At 40.7% G+C, this 22,596-nt stretch overlaps 1 protein-coding gene across 6 annotated transcripts in view; it reads right to left on the minus strand.

Moving 5' to 3' along the window:
• Positions 1 to 22,596, minus strand: part of itsn2a (intersectin 2a) — a 40,685-nt gene that overhangs the window by 6,664 nt on the left and 11,425 nt on the right. For 2 of the 6 annotated variants that reach the window (XM_044168369.1, XM_044168372.1), the window contains 27 exons: positions 18,970 to 19,062; positions 18,804 to 18,867; positions 18,203 to 18,378; positions 17,668 to 17,883; positions 16,088 to 16,181; positions 13,778 to 13,920; positions 13,426 to 13,489; positions 12,220 to 12,357; positions 12,021 to 12,127; positions 11,667 to 11,929; positions 11,438 to 11,587; positions 11,199 to 11,339; positions 11,000 to 11,087; positions 10,766 to 10,905; positions 9,422 to 9,502; positions 8,556 to 8,695; positions 8,010 to 8,382; positions 5,998 to 6,170; positions 5,712 to 5,772; positions 4,029 to 4,261; positions 3,895 to 3,935; positions 3,606 to 3,772; positions 3,127 to 3,160; positions 2,863 to 2,984; positions 2,249 to 2,345; positions 1,073 to 1,264; positions 925 to 969 (listed from right to left, as the gene is read on the minus strand). In XM_044168369.1, the coding sequence (XP_044024304.1) occupies positions 925 to 969; positions 1,073 to 1,264; positions 2,249 to 2,345; positions 2,863 to 2,984; positions 3,127 to 3,160; positions 3,606 to 3,772; positions 3,895 to 3,935; positions 4,029 to 4,261; positions 5,712 to 5,772; positions 5,998 to 6,170; positions 8,010 to 8,382; positions 8,556 to 8,695; positions 9,422 to 9,502; positions 10,766 to 10,905; positions 11,000 to 11,087; positions 11,199 to 11,339; positions 11,438 to 11,587; positions 11,667 to 11,929; positions 12,021 to 12,127; positions 12,220 to 12,357; positions 13,426 to 13,489; positions 13,778 to 13,920; positions 16,088 to 16,181; positions 17,668 to 17,883; positions 18,203 to 18,378; positions 18,804 to 18,867; positions 18,970 to 19,062 (3,636 nt within the window). The remainder of the gene's footprint in view (positions 1 to 924; positions 970 to 1,072; positions 1,265 to 2,248; positions 2,346 to 2,862; positions 2,985 to 3,126; positions 3,161 to 3,605; positions 3,773 to 3,894; positions 3,936 to 4,028; positions 4,262 to 5,711; positions 5,773 to 5,997; positions 6,171 to 8,009; positions 8,383 to 8,555; positions 8,696 to 9,421; positions 9,503 to 10,765; positions 10,906 to 10,999; positions 11,088 to 11,198; positions 11,340 to 11,437; positions 11,588 to 11,666; positions 11,930 to 12,020; positions 12,128 to 12,219; positions 12,358 to 13,425; positions 13,490 to 13,777; positions 13,921 to 16,087; positions 16,182 to 17,667; positions 17,884 to 18,202; positions 18,379 to 18,803; positions 18,868 to 18,969; positions 19,063 to 22,596) is intronic. The other 4 variants (XM_044168373.1, XM_044168371.1, XM_044168370.1 and 1 more) reach the window with 4 other exon arrangements.

The following is a 22,596-nucleotide window of genomic DNA, read 5'->3' on the forward strand; positions in this document are numbered from 1 at the left end:
CACACCCTTCCCACAACACAGCAGTGATCAGTGCACTGTACACTATGTGGACATAGTGGACAAGTGCATTGGAAATTTTATCTACCTATCAACCTCCCAGTGAAAATGAAGCTGAAATTTCCAAAAATGTGACTGATTAAGATGAAAAGATGTGCCAGTTTAATTTGAAACTAATCAGTGGTTGTTCCACTTTGTCCAGTTATTTGTTGGCAAGACTTAAACTAGTTTGACATTTTTTGGAAATACGCTTATTCACTTTCTTGCTGAGAGTTAGATGAGAAGATGGATACCACTCTCATGTTTGTATGCTAAATATGAAGCTACAGCCAGGACACGGTTAGCTTAGCTTAACATAAAGACTGAAAACAGGGGGAAACAGCTAGCCTATCTAGCTAGCCTCGTTACATTTCGGATTTTGTAAGGTTTAAGGAAATGAGATATAACGTGTTGTTTAGTGAGTTTTAGAAGTCCTGGTAGGCAGATTTTTATGTTAGCTTTATCTTCGGACGGAGCTAGGCTAACTTTCCCTCTCTGCTTCCAGTCTTTATGCTAAGCTAACCGCCTGCTAGCTCTACCTTTATTTAACAGACAGATTTGAGAGTTGTAACGACCTTCTCATCTAATTCTCGGCAAGAAGGCACATAAGCGTAGTTCCCAAAACTATTCCTTTTAATTGTTTTAAATTGTAAGCAGCATTGTATTGCAGCCAGTTCAGGGATAGGCTACTTAAAAGGCCCAATTATTCATGCTTACTTGGACTGAAGGAAATTTAATGATTATTTAACTATTTCTGTTGTTGTTTTAAGAAGGTGTGACAAGTATCATACCCAAAATATGCAGGGGATTGAGCCTTTTAAGTGCAGTGGGTTCATGTTCACCAATGATCTCTCAGTGATTGACAGAAACCAACTCTTTCAAGCTTACCGTCAGTCTCTCCATGCTCAGACATGGATAAGGAATCTACTGTACCTGGAGTGAGCCAAGTCAAGCAATCAGATTTTTCAGCAACAAGAGAGAAGTTTGTTTCCATGCGAAATTGTTAAGGCAGAAAAAAGCCTCAAGGTTTACTCACATTGCTGGCTGGGGTCTGATTCTGTTGTCATCTTGACATAATTAGTGGGCAGCAAGCCTATGACCCCATTGGCGTCTCCTTTCCACCAGTCAGGGTTGGTCTTGTCCAGGATGTTGATCAGCTGACCCTTGGAGAAGCTCAGCTCATCCCGATTGGCAGCAGTGTAGTCGTACATTGCAATAACTTGGCACACTGAGGGATAAGAGGCACAAATGGGGTTTTATAAGGACGTGAGTTTAAGCATGTTGATAAGTTAGATGTTTCAGTTTAATGAATTTTTCATGCTAGCGGATTGGTTCTAGAAATGGTATTGTTGATCTGTTGGTCAGTCGGTCCACCTCTTATATATAATATCTCAACTACTGGATGGATAGCCATGACATTTTGTACAGACATTCCCCCAGAGGATGAATCCTACTGACTTTGATGATCCCCTGACTTCATCTAGCACTATCATCAGATCAAAAAATGTATTTGTCCAATACTTTGGCTTTTGACCAAATACCTGCAAAACTAACATTCCCATTAACCTCAGCTGTACTTTGTGTTTAGTGCTAATTAGCAAATGTTAGCATTCTAAAATGCTAAACTAAGATGGTGACCATGGTAAACATTATACCTAGCTGCCAAACATTAGCATGTTAGCATTGTCATTGTGAGCATGTTAGTGTGCTGACATTAGCATTTAGCTCAAAGCACCGCTGTGCCTAAATACTGGTAAAAATACAGCAGTAATTGGATATTTATAAAGTTAACAACAATACTGTTCAACCGTAAAATTAACAAAATGACAGAAACTACACTATACAATTCTGTTACTAAATGTATACACTAGTCAGTCAGTCACTGATACAGGGAGTTACAGTAAAGTAATAGCATCTTGGTAATTGCACCATACTTTAATGCACTTTTTGTGTATAAAATTTCCAAAACCAGAGACACAAAAAATCATCAGCAGTTATTGGCTGGGTTGTCAAAGTAATCGTGGACTTGAATTATCAATGTGTCCACTTAAAATGATTCTGGATTTCACTTGGCAAATGACTTCAGCAGCACTGCAATCCAAATAAGAAAATGTGGAAACAAACCCAACTGCGACTATGTAAGAAAATAACTGCTCATGCACACTGATCACGAAGAGGATGCCATGTTGTGTCAAAGTGTGTCAGCCATCACCTGGCAGAGGGGAGGGGGTGGACTTGCTGCTGGAGGGACCGAGGAGCTTGACGTGAGAGGAATGAAACCAGCCTCTCTGCCGCTTCTTACCTCGAGCCTGGAGGGAAAAGAATCAGTGAGAGTAAATCAATATCCCTCTGGTTCAGTTCTGAATTCTAAATCGAGGGATGAATTGATAATTCGATTTTGTCGGGCAGAGAGCTGAACCTCCAGAATCTCGGCAGCGCAAACAACAATCTATACTGAATCCTGTTGGGGAATTTATATTAACTGCCTTCATAAATCAAACCAAAGCTCAGCCTAAAGTCAGTGGAATGACCAAAAGTTTGCTGTTCAATGTATCATCCTACTTGACCAAGCTTTATACAAATTAAGATCAGCATATTCATTACTGAGAACATTGTACAACTTGACAAAGCTGTGGTAATATATGTACTCCAAGGTGCAGTTGACCTTGACATGCACATCAGCATATATTCAGAAATGAAACCTTGTTACTGACATGTTAAAACTTTAACAGCTAACATTATTCTTTTACTCTTATTTTCTTTAAAAAAAAAAGAAAAAAAGACTACCATAACGCTCATAGGGCCCCTGCAGCTCTAATGACTGACCTGCAGTTCCCCGAGCCACCAGCCAGTGGAGTTCTTGGCCAGGACCACAATCAGTTGCCCTGGAGACAAACGCAGCTGATGCAACGTTGGGGGGACGGAGGTGGTGACTGCCTGGGCGATCTCTGTTGACCAAACAGAAATAGCTGATGAATTTGGATCAAGTAAATGTCAAGAGCATTACAGAGTTAATCACCAAACTATGACAGTCTTTGTGTGTGTGTGTGTGTGTGTGCAGTATTTGTGAATTGCTGTGTACATTCTCACCAGGCTTTTTAGTTGGAGCTCCAGGTTTTGTCGCCTAAATGAATAAAGTAGTAGTAAATTAATGAGTAAAGAAAGAAATTAGTAAATAACATACAAAACTAAAGACAAATATATGCAACATGGAAAAAAATTATGTTAGGCTTGCTGCTCAAAATGATTGTCAATATATAGATTCATCTATTGATTATTTTTAACAACGGATTAATTGCTTTATAGAATAGAATGTCAAGTAATAATAACAGCTTAGATTTCCAAAATTGCTTATTTTGTCTAACAATAAAAAAAAACATCCAAAGGTATGATTCAATTTCTGTTGTCATCTAGTTGACAATCTTTGCAATACTACTTAATATATAATATACAGTATACAATAACTCATAGAAACTAATTTATGTTTCTGTTATTACAAATTCAGGTCAGAAACAGCAAAAACTTTGATTCTAATAATACTTTTAACTTGTAAACACAACTTGACTCACCTCTGGTTCAACAGGTCGTACATAGTTGGAAGGGAACACCCCTGTCTGATCCCCAATGCATCCTCGCCACCATTCTCCTTCTCTCTCTGTCACCATGACAACATCTCCCTCAACAAACGTCAGGTCCCCCACCTCTGGGCTCTCATACGTGTACAAGGCCACGTACTCTGGTTAGGATAAAATACAAGAGTGTAAGTCAGAGCCACATATCTGTCATTTAACCATGAGTCTCGTTTTCACTACAGATCTAATGTAGAGACCTTTTTTTCTACAGATAAACTATACTTACCCTCTAGCTGAACAGAGTCAGATGTGTCAAATGCATCCACACTAGAATGGGAACAACACATACTGTAGTCAATTAAGTCTGAGAATCAACTTAAATTTAACATCAGAGAGGTGTGTGTATGCGTGTCTTCATACTCTGCATTGCCACCTGTCTCCAAGGTGACATAGCCTTTGGGGAACCATCCTTGTGTTCCGTTGAGCTGTCCCAGCCACCAGTCTTCCCTCTGCTGCAGCACGCTGATGATGTCACCCTGTGAGAAGTTCAGCAGCGCAGTGATGACGTCACCCACACCGGAGGAGAGGCTGAGGTGAGTTTCTGAGGTGGCTGACCACGAGGAGACGGCTCGGGCCAGCAGAGGGGCCGAGGGCTGAAGAATGAGATTAGAAGAGCAAGGAGGTTTCACATTAGGCACAATTCATCTGTGAAATCAAGTAAACCATAAAATCAGCCTCCAGGCTACTCATCTAGATATAGAACAACTTAGAATATCGCTGTTCACCTGAATCTTTCTGACCATCAGACATAACCTACAAATGCCGGACCTACTAACACTGATGTTATCTATTGGGAGATGGAGAGCTGTAAATGTCTGTGTGACCCACAGAGAGGCAGAGAGAGAGAGAGGAACTCCCAATAGAGGAAATCTATAAATATACAGCCATGCTGCTGTTCAAGATGTGTGTGTGTATGCGTGTATGTTGGTGACAGCAGCAGTGTGTGTACCCCAGCCAGACCTAGTTCCTTGCCCGCCAAAGCCAGTTTATAGCTCAGATATACTACCAAGGAAGACATCTGGGGGCAGCGTAAAACTGTAAACACAACATTGACATATTACCACCTTACAAAGTTGATATGGCGAACTTGTTAGCAAACAGTTGCTTATTTACACATCTAGCAGATACAGAGAAACATTAGCATTCATTCAGAGTCATGTTTTTGGCGACCCCTGACAAATGCAAGTCCAATATTTATTCTCCTTTTAGCTCTGTTTTGCTCACCACCAACTCCTGAGGGAAATATCTGGCACTTGGCACTATCTGGCTGCTAAATGCTCCACTATGTTCAGTAGCTAGTTGCTAACTTTGTCTGTCTGTCTGTTTGGTGCTGGGCAGGTAGGATGTAGGATAAAGTAGATACATCACAGTTTTTTTGCTGAAAAGAGCTGCCTGCTGCGGCTGGAAATGACGTTGATGAGAGCGGTGAGGGCGAACCAAAACAGGAAAGTTGTGGACTGAAAACCAATGAGCTGAAAGAAGCTATAAGCTTAGCAGGGCTGAGGGGAACTGCAGAATTGGATGATAATTATATGTGGGTTTGTCATTACAAGTGACTCCTTTCACATTACACAGTCATTTGATCCGGTATAAAAATATTGATTATAGCAGCTTTAATCTTAATGAACTGGCAGGGCAGGGAAGCCCCAAATAATCCAAAAGCTCATGACATTTTTATGTCATTTTCCGACAGTAGATATCAAATGACAGAACAACTTAAACAACGTAAACGTGCTCTAAAAACTTTGGAAAAGACATTATGATATTTTTTTGTCCTTGTGTTGCCTGACAACAGAGTAAATACATAAAAACAGATAACTCCCATGTTGCTCCTGAATAAAACATGGGTACTCATCTAGAAAATTAATGCTAATCTCTGAACTAATACAGCAACAAAACAGGGTTTCAATCTGCATCTGGAGTAGGTCACTAAAAATTTTATCTGTCTATTAGGAGTGAGTTTTTAAAAAAAAACCCAAGTCAGACCCAATTCACTGCATGCCTGGAGTTAAAAGTAAACATAAGCCAAGCTTTCCTCCTTACCAGTGAAACATCTGACTGGGCAGGAACAGTGCTGTCAGCCGTTACCTCCCCATCTGGGACTCTGGATAAAACAGGAGGGACAAACCATTAGGGATTGAGCCAACACAATAACAAAAACAACCTAACAGTATTTGTGGCATAAATTACAATGCCCAAGGTGACTGTTACAGACTAGCAGACTGCAAGAAAATGCACATAACTGTACTATCTTTAGCGCAGGGGGACTGAAATATCACAGAGAATATATCTTTGAGACTGTCCTATCCTGTTTCTTCCTGTATGTTACCCTGTGTTAAGTGGTGGTGGTGGACAGGACGTTTTTCCAGGTGAAGAAGGGGCAGTCTCCGTAGTAGACGGGTTAGGAGGACATTTCTCAGCGTAACTCTGGGGGAACCAGCCCCTGTTTCCACAGTAACTCCCGCACAACCAGCCAGGCTCACCGACAGTCTGCTCATCCACCTGCATCAGGGAAAAGTTTACAGTTTAATAAACTACAATCACACAAAGTAATGATGATAAACATGTTGGTTCCCAACTGCAGTCATGTTTTGGACGAAACAGGAACAATTACACAGCAATCATGCTCAATTTGTGTGTTTAGACACCCATCACACAAACAAAGCATGGTAGTGGGGTGTGAACAGGCCTGTGTGCATGCATTATGATCACTGCACACTGACACATTGCAGTTTAAACACCAACTGCTTGCTTCACTGTCATTTTTACTTCTGACAACTTTTCTTTTCACTTAACACTTTTGTCCTGCAGCACATGAATCAAATATTATATTACACACTAGCAAATATTATAGTAAAACTATATCTCTAGTTATGCCAATGAAAATGCAACTATAACTACAATAATTTAGCAACTAACTGTACTTGGACCGATTATATTCCCCTTATATATGCTTCCTTTAGGCAATATTATTAGGAAACACTCCATAAACTTTCATTGTTATGTGGATGATACCCAATTATATCTATCGATCAAGCCAGATGAAACTAACCAGTTAGCTAAACTTCAAGCATGCCTTAAGGACATAAAAACCTGGATGTTATTGTACTTGGCCCCAAACACCTCAGAGACACGTTGTCTAAAGATATATTTGCTCTAGATGGCATTGCCCTGGTCTCCAGCACCACCGTAAGGAACCTCTGAGTTATCTTTGATCAGGATTTATCCTTTAACTCCCACATGAAACAAACTTTAAGGACTGCCTTCTTTCACCTACGTAACATTACAAAAATCAGGAAAACCGAAAAACTAGTCTATGCATTTGTTACTTCTAGAGTCTCCAAGAGTAGAACGGGAGCCAGAGCCTTCAGTTATCAAGCTCCTCTGCTGTGGAATCAGATCCCAGTTTGGTTTCGGGAGGCAGACACCATCTCCACATTTAGGAGTAGGCTTAAGACTTTCCTCTTTGATAAAGCTTATAGTTAGGGCTGGCTTGGGTGAGTCCTGAAGCATCCCTTAGTTATGCTGCTATAGGCCTAGACTGCCGGGAGACTTCCCATGATGCACCTCTCTCCTCCTCACCCTCTGTATGCATTTTTATCCTATTACGGCATGTTACTAACTCGACATCTTGTCTCTCCCGTAGTTCTGTGCTTTCAGCAGGTATTTCTACCTCGAGACTGCAGAGACTGGATCTGTGGTTGTGGGCCGCCTGCTGCCCCCGTGTTCCTGCTCGACAACTGCTACTACAGCTGTTGTTGTTATTGGCTCTGTTACTATTGTCATTCCTATTATTATTAACTTATTAATATTACCACTACCATTACATTATTACTATTTTAAAATTCTAGTTGGTATTTGCATTGTTCTTCCCTCTCCCCGACCACCCTCCCCTACTACTCTTTTAAACAATGTGTAAATGTTATGTAAAACACCACTTATTTAGTGATTTATTTATGATTAATTGTCTTGCTGTGTAAAAGTATGTAGCCGAGTGGTGATGCTAATGACAGCTGAGATGTGGTCCACAGTGAACATACTGTGCAGTATACCTGACAGAAATAACTAATAATGATGAACACTTCCTATAAATTTCATTTTATTTTTGATTCACTTAAAAAGAGTTTTGGTATTGATACACAAGCTACATTTTCTTAAAAAAGCAAAAAGGGAAATAAAAAAAGTTTTTTGAGGAATACTTGGAATATGAAATGCTGAAATATTGTTGTCACAAAAATATTGAGAAAAAAACACCTATGTATCTACAGTAAAGGTAAATGTGTGAATATGAGAGTCAAAAATCTGTAGTGTGTGTTTACACTGTGAGTGTGTGTCTCGTACCTCTATAAGGCAGTCTGCGTCTATACCCAGCTCATCTGTGTTTCGGGCAACAAACGAGTACAGAGCTCTATACGTGGTCAGCTTGGAGGATCGCTGAGCTACCAATACCGGCTGCTGCCCTCCTCTTTCCTGCTCTTCTTTCCTCCTCCTCTCCTCCTCTTCCTCCTCCTCTTTCCGTTTCCTTTCTTCCTCCTCCTCCCTCTTCCCCTCCTCCTCCTCCTCCTCTCTTCTTCTTCTCTCCTCTTCCTGAGCTTTCTCCTGGGCTGCTTGGAGGCTGGCCCTTTGCTCCTCCAGGAGTCTCCTTTGACGCGCCTCCTCTTCCTCCTTCTCCCTTTTCTCCTGCGCTCTTCTCTCTTCCTCTAGTTTTGCCTGTCTGTGGGAAGTAAATGCAACCTTTTAAAGCCCTTTTAAACCAGAGAACATGTTTTCTTGGAAACGAAGGTCACCTAAAAAATCTTGAGAAACAAAAGCAGATTCAAGTTAAGTCTCATAAATAATTTGCTCCCAGCACAGACAAATTTAAGTCACATGTTCCCTCACACTCACCTGACTGCCTCCTCTTCCTCCCTCCTCTGCCTCTCTATCTCCTCCTCCCTGCGTCTCTGCAGCTCCCTCACTTTCTCTGCTTTGACTTTGTACAGGTTGTCCAAGACAGCCTGCTGCCTCACCTGCTTCTCCCTCAACTCCTGATGCAGTCACAAAACATGCATTAGAGAGATATAGAAGACACAAACATCAACCAGTTTAACAACAAGAAACAGTCTTAGGATCAGCCACAAAACACAACACAACTGTATGCAAGCTTTAATTCTGTTCCAACCACAGCTGATGTTCAGTACTGTATATTAAATTTGTACTCAATCTACAGAAAGTAGTAGATGTGTCACTCATCTCTACATGTGTGGTGGTTTATAAAAGTGTTTGATGCAATAGTACAAATACAATAGTTTCAAACATGCAAAACTGATGACTGAGCCAGCCCACAAACTGGCAGCCATTCACAGAAACATGCAAATGTGTGTACATATGTATAAGCGGAGTTCAACTTTTTTCTCTGTCTAACACACAAATTGTGCAGGTTAAGCATTTTGTGTGTGTGTGTGTTTTACCCTCAGGGTGCATCCTGTTTACACAAAAAACACAGGCTAGAACAAATCCCATGGAGAGAAACAACAAAAAAAGGGAAGACATGGTACCAAAGCAGAGCTCCATTTAAAAATGAGTCAAAAGACAAAAAAGGTTGGAGGATGAGCTAAGAGATCAAAATCACGGGATGAAAAGGAAAAGAAGATTAAAGATTGTGGCTTAAGGGAAAACAAGAGGTGAGATGACAAAAAACATAAGGAAGGGTGGTGAAAAAGATTAGGTTGGTAGGTGGTATGTAGAGAGAGAAAGAGAGGAAGAAAGATAACCTTGATAAGAAGGAAGAGCTGGCTGAGGCAGGCCAGCAGTGACAGAAGGCCCCGCAGGACACAGTCATCCATATCCCCAAGCTATGAAAGAAACACACAGGGTGATGATGAAAGGAAGAAAAGGTGGGAGGAGGATGGGATGGACAGAAGGTGAAAAAAATATGTGTGATCAAGACAAAAGGAGGAAAACAGGTGAGTTGTATGAAGGATGAAAGAAGAAAAGTTTGAGTAAAAGGAAAGCAGAATATAAAAAATAAATAAATGGAAAACCAGAAACAAGAAGAATGAAATTTGTCCAGGTACACGGAAGCAGAGGAAAAAGAGGAAGGAGAGAAAGAAAGGCGTTACAAGCTTTACAAAGCAGTTAAGAAAAGAAAACAATTGAACAGACCAAAAAAGAGAGAGAGTGGACTTTTTGATGCTGCAATTAGTATCGATTGATCATTCATCACAGTATTGAATTATCAGGCTTTCTGCCAGCGAATGTGTACCACTGAGTCTGCATGTGTGCAATGATGGTTAGGTAACGAGGGGTGAAACTCTAAAGTGACCAGTTGAACAAGATTTCACAGCAGCTAAGCTAATCACCTCCCAGCTTCAGCATACTCAATGCACTGACATGAGAGATGTATCAACCTTCTCATCTAACTCTAAGAAAGAAAGCAAATACATCTTTAATGGCAATTTTGAAAAAATATGAATTTGAAGACTTAAAGGACCATTTGCATGTTTTAGCTCCTACCAAATTGTGTAAATGTAAGATATTTGCTGATCTATTTTGAATGTATGCTATACAGTTGTACAGTTTTAGATTTGCTTATGTATTTCTATGGTTGCAGGCAACCACTGGTTTCCATTAATTTCTGTAGAGCATGAAAATCCATTAGCACACTCTTGAAACTTGTTTATCAATTATTAGTGTTATATAATCGTAGTGTGGTATTGCAGTTTAAACTCAGATTGACAAAAGGTAATGCATAATTTAGATTACACAACTCAAGCAAGTTTTAAGAGTCTGCTTCTTGATTTTTATACCATAGGAATATGGATGAAAACTATTGGATGTCTAGAACAGCTGGCAAAATACATTAAAATTTCTGAAACACAGTAGCATGGTCTGCACAGTGGTTAGCTGTGATGTAAATTTAAATGATAAACTTCTTCAAAGCTACAAAGTGTTCCCTAAAAATCTATGGGTGACATGTTTTTCTACAATCTGTGGTCTGAACTACTCTGTAGTGGCCTGACCTGGCTCGTCATGGACTAATTTGGGTTGTGTTGAATTCAAATGGTCTAAACAGGCTATCCTCCATATCCTGAATCTGGTCTGTGCTGACCACTGACCTTAAGCTCCTTGTTGTACTGCTCCATCTGGGCCAGTTTGTCTGTGGTCTCCCTCTCCAGAGTGTCAAGCTGGTCCTTCAGCCTCCGGCAATTCACACCTTTCTCCGTCACGCTACTGTTCAGAGAGGTCAAAGCCACCGCTACAAGGCAAAGGTCAAAGGTCAGAGACAAGTGAGAGAATTCAGGGACATATATTTTGTCTATGTTTTGTGCAAGCAGGCGTTTGTCACCCACAGGGGAGTTTGTTGAGGCTGATGTTTCGCAGCTTCTCAGTCAGCCTCTGTTGTTCTGGGACCAGCTGTGAGAGCTTCCTCTGCCAGTCCTGTGGCAAACAGAGAGGCATACACATACAAACGGAAAATGAAAAAAACATTCATGGGAATAATTTAAGTGCAAAAAGTTTGACAGGGAAGGCAAAACACATTTCTTTAACCTCAAACTGAAGCTGCAATGTGTTGATCTCTGTGATGCGTGTGTCCCTCTTCTGATTGACAAGGTCCACCTCTGCCTTCAGAATCCGCCTCTTGCTCTGAGCGTCACGGAGACAGTTTGAGATCTGCTTGTGCTTGTTGCCCTGTGAGTCCGGGCACTTGATATTAATGTGCGCCCATGCTTTCATTAACATTGCAAGATTGTAAATATGCATATTTATGAATGTTAGTTCAGTCTCACCACAGCCTCCAGCTCCAACTCTAGACTCTTCTTTTTGGCCCTGAGTAGGGAGATCTCTTCCTGCTCCCCCTCTCTCCTCCTGCCCAGCTCCTCTTTCTTCCCACGCTCCCACTCCTCCCTCCGCTGGCGCTCCATCTCCTGCTTCGCCGCCTGAAAGTATGAAGACATGTGGTCACCGGACAATCTGGATGTATAGCATCTCACAGGTGAGTCTACTTCTCCCACTCACCTCCTTCCTCTCCAGCTCTCTCATCTTCTCCTCCTCCCTCTGTCTCTCCATCTCTCTCTGCCTCTCCAACCGCTTCTCCTCCTCCAGCCTCCTCCGGTTTTCCTGCTCCCTGGCCTCCTTCTCCCTCCTTTCCTGAGCCTCCCTTTCCTCTCTCTCTCTCCTCTCCCTCTCCTTTCTCTGCACTTCCTCCAGAGCCAGTCGCCGTTTTTCCAGCTCGGCGCTGCCTCGTGCAAAGTTCTCCTTCAGCTTGTCCTCAAAGGACACTAAAAAGAGGTGGATGAGAGGTGTATCACACAGAGGAAGACCAAAGAGTGACATTGTAACACAACATACAGTGTCTAGGACATGCCATACCACTGCTCTTGGTCTTTTGTGCAGGTTCTATCTCTGTTGTGTCTATTAAACAGGGAGTTATGTAAGGCCCCGTTCCATTAACAAGCTCACTGGACTTGATTCCTCCTCTGAAATGAGAAAAAAAGAAGAACGTCTGTGGTTGTGATACCGAATGTATTAACAAATCCAGTGAGTGTGTTAATCTGTGTGTATGTGTTACCTGAGAGAGGGAGGTACCAGGTCTTGAGGCAGTGTGAGGGGTAGAGGTCGGCCAGCTTTAGCCATGTCCACCAGGTGCATGGCCAGAATGAACTCATCACCTTGTAGCTGACCATCCTTATCCACATCTGCCAAGGTCCTATATATACGCACAACATTGTAAGTCACATCATAAAGCAATTAAGATGAAATCTGTAACTTTTTTGGTGAAAATATCATGATTTTTAAGGCAGCATAATTGTTTTCTTTGGAGGCAGAGGAACAAGCTGTAAATATTGACCAATTGGGAAGCAGTTGCTTACTTATACATCCAGCAGACAGACTAAAATTAATTTGCAGTCATGTTTCTGACTACCTGGCTCCAATATTCACTCTCCTTTTAGCTCTGTTTTGGTCTCCACCAACTCCTGAGGATATATCTGGCTCTTTAGCTGCTAAATGCTCCACTATGCTCACTAGCTAGTTGCTAACTTTGCCTGTTTGCCGCTAGGCACGTAGTGTACGGTAGGTTTATAAAAGTTTTATTTGCTGAAAACAACGCTGTTGAGAGCACTGAGAGTGAACCAAAACAATAAACCAAAACAATGAGCTAAAAGACGCTAAAAAAATTCCAATCAGCTAGCTAGATCGCTGTTTATAGTACATGTAACAATGAGTGACAAAGTCAGAAGTACGCTTTTGGATAATCTTCCAAGTTTGTTGTATATCCAACATCATTTCAACTACCTTTCCCCGCCATAGAAGCTAACATGGCATGTGTGGAACATTACAGAATTCAGCATTAACACCAGAGAAATACATAATATTCAGCAGTTTAGTTTTAATGCTCCCTCTTTTGTTTTCCATTTTTATTATTTACAGTGGTGTAAAACTGGGGAGCAAAGACATCATTGATAATTGGTAAGTCATGGTAAATGACAAACCAAACCATTGGCATTAAATCATATTCATGAAAAGTTTTGTGCCATAAATCATGGCAATAATTTCTACATGTGCAGAAGCAAAAATACCTTTGTAGTTACGATTTAATGGCATTATCCAGCTATATGTTCTGCCTGTCTAGTGATCAATAGACACTATTATGAACTTAAAAAAGGCATGCAGCCTAAGATGTGGCTACCTGATAGATCATACATGCATGGGTAAGTAAGCACACACACACACACATACACACACACACACACACACACACACACCTTATACTCACCAGATGGTAGCTAGCTGAGTCTGGGTCAGGTTGGATGCCATCAGTGCATTTCTAACCTGAGGTCCTGCAAAGTTAAAATAACATCAGAAATAACAGAAGAGTGAATTCTCAAGCCGACTGATGTGGACATGTTTGTGTATATCTTACTGCCACGTTCTGTCAAGCGGGGTTAAGAGCAATCACAAGAGTATGTGAGTGAATGCGTGTGAAGTGAAACTGACCCACAGTGTGCTTTGTCAAACTTTGAGCACACCACTCATGGGCAGCTAAGCAGTCCTGAGAACCTCATGTTTATTTAGGTTGGAGTGTGTATGTGTATCGTTGTGTGTGTGTGCGTGTGTCTGGGACCTACCTGACAAGTAGCCACTCATGAGCTTGTCTAGCGTGTTGAACTGCTGACGGTACTTGAGTCTGGAAGCCTGTGGAACGGCCCAATCACTTGCACCTGTCTTCGGAGAGTTACTGGCCAACGACGTGGTGGAGGAAGAATTTGAGCTACAAACAGAGAGAAAGAGAGGCAAGATATCACCTAAAGGGAAATGACACAATAATATTATGTGGTCAGTGTTCCCTTACTCCCTTATACTGTATTCAAGCCTTGACTTAAAACCATTAATTGCGTTGAGACTCCCCGGTGTTATTTCTCAGGTCTTAATTAGCTGTAGAGGAAGGTGGTGCAAACGATCACACAGACAACGACTCTCTAAAACAAAACAGCACTGCACCCTCAGGCAATGGTAATCAGCCATTCTGTTTTTATTATAAACAATTCCTCTGCAAGAATAGCAAAAAGATAGGCTGGGTCGATGATGTTCATTTGAGAAGAATGTTTTTTTTTTTCATCATTATAGCTGGGTGGAAACTTGCACTACACCTAAAAGAAGAAGGAGGTTTCAGGGAGACAATGGGAGATGCAGTGTGGGATCCTCCCTCTACCCAAGGGCTTTTTCTGTGTGTGTGTGTGTGTGTGTGTGTGTGTGTGTGTGTGTGTGTGTGTGTGTGTGTGTGTGTGTGCATGTGTGAATTAGTGACACCAAGTAGGCATGTAAAATGTGCTTATATTAAAACTTATGGGTCCGGAAACAAAAACATGAAAAGAACAAAGTGTCTAGCATGATATAAGAGAATGTCATAATTAGGACTGGAAGGTTAAAGTGATTAAGGTGGCTGCTGGATCAATCTGTACTGGTATTTGGCTTCCAAACACTCCTGCTGCCCTTATTATTGCTTGCCTTGCCACCTACACCTGAGGTCAGGACTTTTTGTATGAAGCACTGGGCCACTCAAAACAATACATTCAAAATGAAAACAGATACTACTCCTATCCTTTTTCCAAACCACAACAAAACACCATGAGAAGGATTAAGGATATTAGATACTACTATTTTCTTTTTTGAAGGGAATCTGGCTGTTACTAAAACTGCACAAAACCTCCCAGACCGGTTTCTGCATCGTTTACTCCTCATTACATCCCACTACTGTAACAATTCCAGGCAGAGATTAAGCGCTTCGTTCAAAAACACAAATGAAAGTTTGACTGTCGTAGATGTAGAACTACAAACCGCTCCAGTCGCTATATTATTTTTCCCACTTCCCTTTGAGATTTAAGCTAACAATCATGGCTAATAACATTTGTTACATTATTACCATTTTATTTGACAAAACCCACTGGTTAAAAGTAATTAGAAGCGGCCACATAAACATCAGTGCATTTATCTCCTTTAGGCCACTATATATAACCTGTTCCTTTGTTTTGCAGACCTCATCTGAAACACAAGCACTATTTTTCTTATGTTTTTACAAGACTAAGTCTACCGCCACACTAGCAGCTCTATGAGCATGATAACATTTGCTAATTAGCACTAAACACAAACAGTTGATGGGACTGTCATCCATTTTGCAAGTATTGAGTCAAAAAACAAAAGCTTTGGACAAATTAAAGTCAGGGTTATACAATTACAATTAATCCTGAGGGGGGCATAAATATTTGTACAAAATTTCATTGCAAAGTTGTCATGATAAAACATCATTGAGGTGGACCTAATAAGGCTACTAAAAACAGAGGGAAACTTCACAGTAATAGTGACCTCCTCCTATAAGAGGCCATTTGATTCCAGTTCTCCTCTAATGTTTGTGACTCTAAACAAGCCCATTTCCTATTGTTGCCTAGAACATCTGATTTCAAAATTCCCTTCCTGCTCTCTCTGTTATCTAAGTCTTTCATCTCTGCCTGCAGTCTAAACCTCAACCCTTCCCTGCAAAAACTCTGCTACTTTGTAAGCACTGAGCTACTGGGCTGGTAGTGTGTGTTATACCAGCCTTTCTCTTAAAATCAGTGCATTATAAATGGTGCATTTTAGAAATCCTCACATCTCCCATAAAACTTACTTTGAGTACTTGATTCTAAATGTATGTCTCAGGAGGAACTTGATGTGCTGACAGAGGACATGTGTCTTTTCAAATGGCAACTGATTAAAAAGAAGGAATCTTAAGCTGATCAGCTATACATCTGTAATGTGATGTGTCATGAAATGCTACATTCCACTTGAAAACAATGTGGACCTACAATTATGTACAACATTATCAGTATTCTCTTTACAGGCTTTTGGGGGGAGCTGACATGGTTATTTTATACGGTATTTATTTACACTCTGGGTCTCACCTGCTGGATCCAAGGTCCAGGAGAGAGTTGGCCTTAGACATGGCAGTGGATGGAGAGAATGTCATAGGAGAGGAGAAGCCAGAGAGAGGGAGCCCTGCAAACAGTGTTGGAGGCAGTTGGTTAATAGTTCAAGGTAATATGAGAAAACAATGTGGTGAATGCTTTAGTGCATGCATGTAAATACATTCAATGTGTGCATGTGCCTTTCTTATGCAACAAATCTCTGACATGCTGTAGACGTGCAGGGTACAGTTGCCCTTCAACGTGTGTACATCTAATCTTATCTCTTCATACTTTACAGTCGCAGCACACAGAGCTCCAGCAGCAAGGTTATTGACATCTGGCTAAAAACAAAGTGATCACGATTGTTTGCAATCCTGCGCCAAAGAGGGTTAGTCTCGAGAGCTGTGGCACTGATATATTTTCTTCAGCGAGGGGGGGGGCAAAGATTGAGGGAACACCAAATAATAGAGAAATTTCACACTCACTCTCATTAGATTGCTCATTTCACAGCCAAAAATTGTACTTTAACAGACAGAGTGAGATTAAAGAGAGGAGCCAAAGGACAGATGGAGGAGGTGAGAGATGAACAGAGTCAGATAAAAGAGAAAAAACTGACTAATTGAGTATGTATATATATGTGCACCCACACTTGATATCAATGACTGTTTTTTTTAATCTAATAGGTATAGCAACTGCAGTAAAGACTGCAGTCTCCTTTGTGATTAAAAAGCAGCTCTTACTGCATACCGCAACATGCATACACATATATACAGATACGCCCATACTTATGCAATGCCTCAAGACAGATATAAGACCTCAGGGAGTAGATCGATAAGCTTCAGCCCTTTCACGTTGCATGTGTAATCCACACCACATTAACACTGCACCATTAATACGCAAGGCCTGAATAACTGACCCTGATACACTAAATATTACACACGAGGATTGGGTTGCACCAGCTATTCATAAATCCATTACTAAGTATGTGCATTAAGTCCTTCCAAAGCTCTTAGTAACTAGTAGTTACTAGTGATTTACTAAATCAGGTTGCACCATTAAAACTTAAGAAATGTCTTTGCTAGTTAAGACTTTAGTAATGTGTAAATGCTAAGGAACAAGCGCTGTTCAATGAAAAACTATCAGCAGTCACACCTGGAAGTTACTAGGTTTAAATATTTAGTAACAACTAATCTTTATGTAAGAACTAGTTTGTGTGGTGTAAGCCATTTTAATTTAGTAATGCATAATTTCCACTTAGTAAACACTTAAGTTATAATGAGACTAGTAACTTCAGACATAGATATAAAGAACAAGCTTCTTATCTATGCTATTCACAGTTTTTTTCAACACTCTATGTTCTTCGCTTTTGCATTTATATCTCAAAGTGACGCATGCCTGTATTGTGAAAAGAAAATTAGTTTAACTGAATGGCTCTGGAACATAATCCAACATCTTTAGCGTACATTCACCTTCTTGATCCTGGGACAAGTTTGAAAGAATCGGTGCTAATCCACTAATCAATATCTATCTTTATTTGTCCGAAAGGCAAATCAGAATGGTTCCACTGCAGGACCAACCTGCATTGTTGGGAACAAGAGGTGGGGTGAGGAGGCTGACATTGCCATTGGGGAGTCCAGAGCTTCCCAGGGAGGTGATGAGGGGCAGAGTCATTGCCGTTGGCACCAAGGGTTGGTGCATGTGGGGGTTAGCTGGGATGGGTGTTAGGATGGGCATGGCTGACATAGCTGACATGGATGACAGACCAACTGACAGGTTTGGCATAGAACCCATTCCTATTAGAAGGAAACACACAGGGGAACATAAAGAGATCAAGAACAGTGTTTCAGAAGACAGACTAATTTGAAAAGTTACAATTAAAAATGGGTTACTTTCATTTTGTAGAAGGAAAACCCTGAATTTACTGTAACTCAACAAACATTTGGAAGAGTAGCTATTTCCTTTTCATCCTATTTTGAAATAAAACTCTTCAAATGTTCTTTTTCTTAGGCCACTGATGAAACACTTCTATGAGGTTAGGTGGTAAGAGAAAGTTAAAACGTAGTGGATTTTGAAACTGGATTGTGGCTGTAATAACCTAAGAGAAAGTTTTACCAAAGCGTGCTGATGTAGGTATGGTTGGAGCAGAATTGGAGACGGGAGGTTGCTTCATGATGATTGGCAGGGAAGAAGGTAAGTTCCGCCCCTGAAGTTTGAGTTTAATGAGCTTCATAGCGATGGAGAACTCCAGTCTGTCCATCTTCCCATCGCTGTCCATGTCAGCTAGGTTCCTATAGGAGGAGGAGGAAAAGACAGAGAGAGAGAGAGAAGCAAGAGAGTGAGAGATATATAATATGATCTGTTTATAGCAAAGTGTGCATTCCTAGTATTTTAGACAATAGAAAAGGCGTGAGCTACACAAGGGACAAGGCTCTGGTGGGATTGAATTCCAGTAGCGTTATTCACACAAACGCCAAAACACACACACATACACACACACAGTCTGTTCTAATTACAGTACACACGGTTTCTCCCTCCTCTTACACACACAGCTTACTAGGTGGGGCAGGCTGTGAAGGAAGTGAGTGCTCAACAGGAAGTTTAAAGCAGGCAGAGAGGACCAAACTGACCAAAAACAAACTACTGACCTAATTGCTCTGGCTTAACAACACATTGTTTAGGATGAAGACTTACTAAGTGGTCAGTTGGTGCTTACCAGATCTCAGCCAGGACAGAGGCAGGCAGGCCAGACTGGAGGAAGAATTTCCTGGCTTGTTCTCCTGAAGACAGACAAAAATCACTGGGCTTCAGAACCACTGACGACACTTCTAGATGTTCTGCATAAACGACTATTTAGTCTATTTGTTATGACAACAACCTACCTGAGACATAGCCGAGGACTGGGGCGAGGGTGTCAAACTGTTTGTCGTGTTTCCCCCTCTCCTCTGGAGCGATGGCCCACACACTGGCTCCGCCTGGACAAAACCAAGAGACAATCTTGACTTTTGAAGTTCTTTAAAATCACAATGAAATAGGATTTTGAGATCCTCTTGCCTCCCAAAGTTGGTGTCAATCCTGTTCAAATGTAACATCTTTAATTTGTAAATAGGTTATTTGAGGACTAGGCGCTGCACTGTTCAAAACACTGAGTTTCATGTATGACTGCTGATGCAGCATGAAGTAATAATTAACAGGACATGTAAGAGGGATTTTTAGGATATATTTTAAGATATAAGAAAATAATTCATCAGGGGGAAAAGATTTTTTAAATCTAATCTTGACCTATAACACATGAGTAAGAGTCTGTAGCCATGCTAACTGCGCTGTGAGGCTGCACTTAGGCACACTGGTACTTTGAGCTGAATGCTAACATCAACAATGCCAACATGCTCACAATGGCAATGCAAAGATGCTGCTGTTCAGCAGGTATAGGCCTAAAGTTTACCATTTACATAATCTTAGTTTAGCGTGTTAGCATGCTAACGTTTGCAAGTTAGCACTAAACACAAAGAACAGCTGAGGCTGACGAGGTTTTGCAGCTATTTGGCCATAAATGAAATATTTTGACTTGATGGTGGCACTAGATGAAAAGTCAGGGGATCACCACAGTTACTACATTTTATCCTGAGAAGGACAGGAAAGTTTGTACCAAATCTAATAGCAATCCATCTAATAGTTGTCAAGACATTTCAATCTTAAACACAAATGTCAACCTCATGGTGGCGCTAGAGGAAAAGTCAGGGGATCACCAAAGTCAGTAGGATTGATCCTCTGGAGACCATGATTGTCTGAATTTGTAGAATTGTAGACTATTATTCTACACGTCAACAGCTGTTTCTGGTACAGCTATGTAAAAGGAAGAAGAAAGTTTTACAATTTTAAACTATAAGGTGTGGGCTATGCTCCACTTGTCAACACACACACAAATGCAGCAACACATTGAAGGTCCCAACAGCAAGTGCTAATAACGAATTCAGTATACAGAGTATACTGAACTTTTTAACTTTACCATCCAAAAAGTCTGCATAATTTCCATCCCAAACGAGATCTCCCTCTCAGATGAAACCACTCTTAACCAACTCCCAACAATGATTAATGTATAAAAATGTCCAGTCAGCTTTTTTCTTTTCTTTCACTCTGCTCCACTCTTGCATTTCTCAAGGTAAGTTCAGGGTTGGCCATGAATTAAATATGAAGTCAAATGTGCTGTGTGAGGGGTATGGAACGCAATTCTTACTCAATTTCATAAGACGTCTTTAATAGAGGGGGATGAAAGATTATCATCAGAGCTGATAATCAATTAATCATTAGGGAATCCATGAAATGAATCAAATCATAACACGATCAAGGTATGCTTCCTTCCTTCCGTTTCTGTTCCATAACTTGAAAGCTCTGAAGCCATTTTTAAGAAAAGGACTGACTGTATGGACATTGTGCACAGATGGATCTCTCCATATGGCAGTAACTGAATGGCAGAGATGTAGATAAGGAGACTATGGCAGATAATGAGTCCAGGCAGCAGAGATAAAGAAGGAGAGTGACGCACAAAAGATGAATTCAAACTAGGAGTAGCTGAGTGTCGGACTAGTTTATCAACTGTAAACTACATTCAGACAGTAGAAACGGATGGGTCGATGTAAGGAACGGCCAATGCTACAGCTGTAAAGTGGATAGTTGCAATGTTATGGATGGAAGTCAACGAACATACTTTGTATATCAGCTCTTATGCAGCTCACTTCCTAAACAGGTCATCTTTATCTGCTCGACAGCAACAGACGGGCCTCCCTGATGCCAGCGGCTGTTACCATGGCGATCACAGTGATGCAAACCTCAAACAAAATGTTTACACAGATTTTTTCACAACAGTGAGTTTCGTGTGAAATAAAGACAACATGCCGAGTTTGTTGAGAATTTGTCCTTGAAATTATTCACCTTCCATTATCATGATCTCATCATTGGTTTAAAGCTGATCTTGGTATGAATGTATGGTTTACCAAAAGAAATGTGCCCGCAAAAATACAATCAATCTTATGAAGAAAACAAAAAACAAACAAACTTGACACTGAATTCAACCCCAAACTGAAAAAAAAAACCCCGGACATGGTATGTTGCTATAGTGACAGATTTTATCAGAAAATACTTAATACTTATAATAATACTAAAATCAAATTGGAGGCCATGATTTGGATACTTAAGGGAATTGTCCTAAAAATTCATGGCAAGGCAACATAAAAAAATATGTATGTGCAGTGTACACAAAGATGAAATTAAATATGAGGTGCATGAGGTATATTTGTCACAAAATCTGGGACAAACATATATAAACACTACAGCTGTTTAAAAAGACTGAATCTATAGTTGTTTTTGGCCCTGGTACATTGTTTTTTGTTATATGATCGATGCAAATAATGAACAATTATGCAATAGGTTTTTTTATGATGATGTCATATTCCTTCTTCATACCCCAAATACTGTCAACAACATACTTGAGTGTTGGAAGTATACTTGAGATACTTATAAAGCTACTCTAATTCAGATTCTTATCCTAAGATGTCAGTGACAGAGAATATCTTACACAGGAAGTTGTCTCTAAACATTTCGTCTCAACAATTCCATTATCAGGGGAAAATAAGATGGAGGGATCACTTTTCTTCCTTATCTCTGCAAAAGATTCAGAGAGTAGGAATGAAGACACAGAGATAAGGACAAAACTATAGCTGTAATATAGTAGCTATAATATTGTTATTAGGCAAAATACAATTCTTTGTGCTATTATGGGTGTATGTCTTTATAGACCTGGTATCTAGGGTCTAATTTATTCACCAGCTTCAGGAAATACCAGCCTGCCGATGATGGAACTTCCTCCCTTACGCTAACCCAAACACCCCACTGGCTCTTGTTGACCGCAGCACACGCACACACACACACGTATTACACATACATCCCTGAGGAATGATACGAAGTTACAGCGCAGCAGTCCCTTGTATGCAGCCAGAAGATTAAATGTGAGCAACTATAGAGTTAAAGGGAGGAAGATTCAAGATTTTCCAAAATGTATGAACAGATATAACCGAAAACTGCCAGCTGCTTGCTTTACTTGGAGATGTCTGTTTGTTAGCGAACACTCTGGCCGATTGCCTTGAGCTGGTTTCAATATCTAAACAAACTCACTCTCCCCTAAACCACCACAGCAACACCTGTTCAGGTATATGCTTTTTCCCTGACAAAGCCAATGTTATCAGCTGACAGCAACCAACCTAGTTTTTGGCATTGTCAGCAAAATGAAGCCATAAAAAGGAGAAAGTAATTAATCTCGCACAGAGATGTGAGTATTCCTAACATTGTCTCGTTGGCTTTGACAGACCTCATTTGGAGGCTATTGTAAGTGAGAAAGGAGGCGATATTTAGCACAGCACCACTGGGACATGTAGCTAGCATTGCCACATCCACAGGCCTGTCAGTTGATTCAGTGTGTGTATCAGCGAGGGCTGAATGCTCTGTGAATAACT

The sequence above is a fragment of the Siniperca chuatsi genome, linkage group LG16 (assembly GCF_020085105.1).
Source record: "Siniperca chuatsi isolate FFG_IHB_CAS linkage group LG16, ASM2008510v1, whole genome shotgun sequence".
Lineage (NCBI taxonomy): Eukaryota > Metazoa > Chordata > Actinopteri > Centrarchiformes > Sinipercidae > Siniperca > Siniperca chuatsi.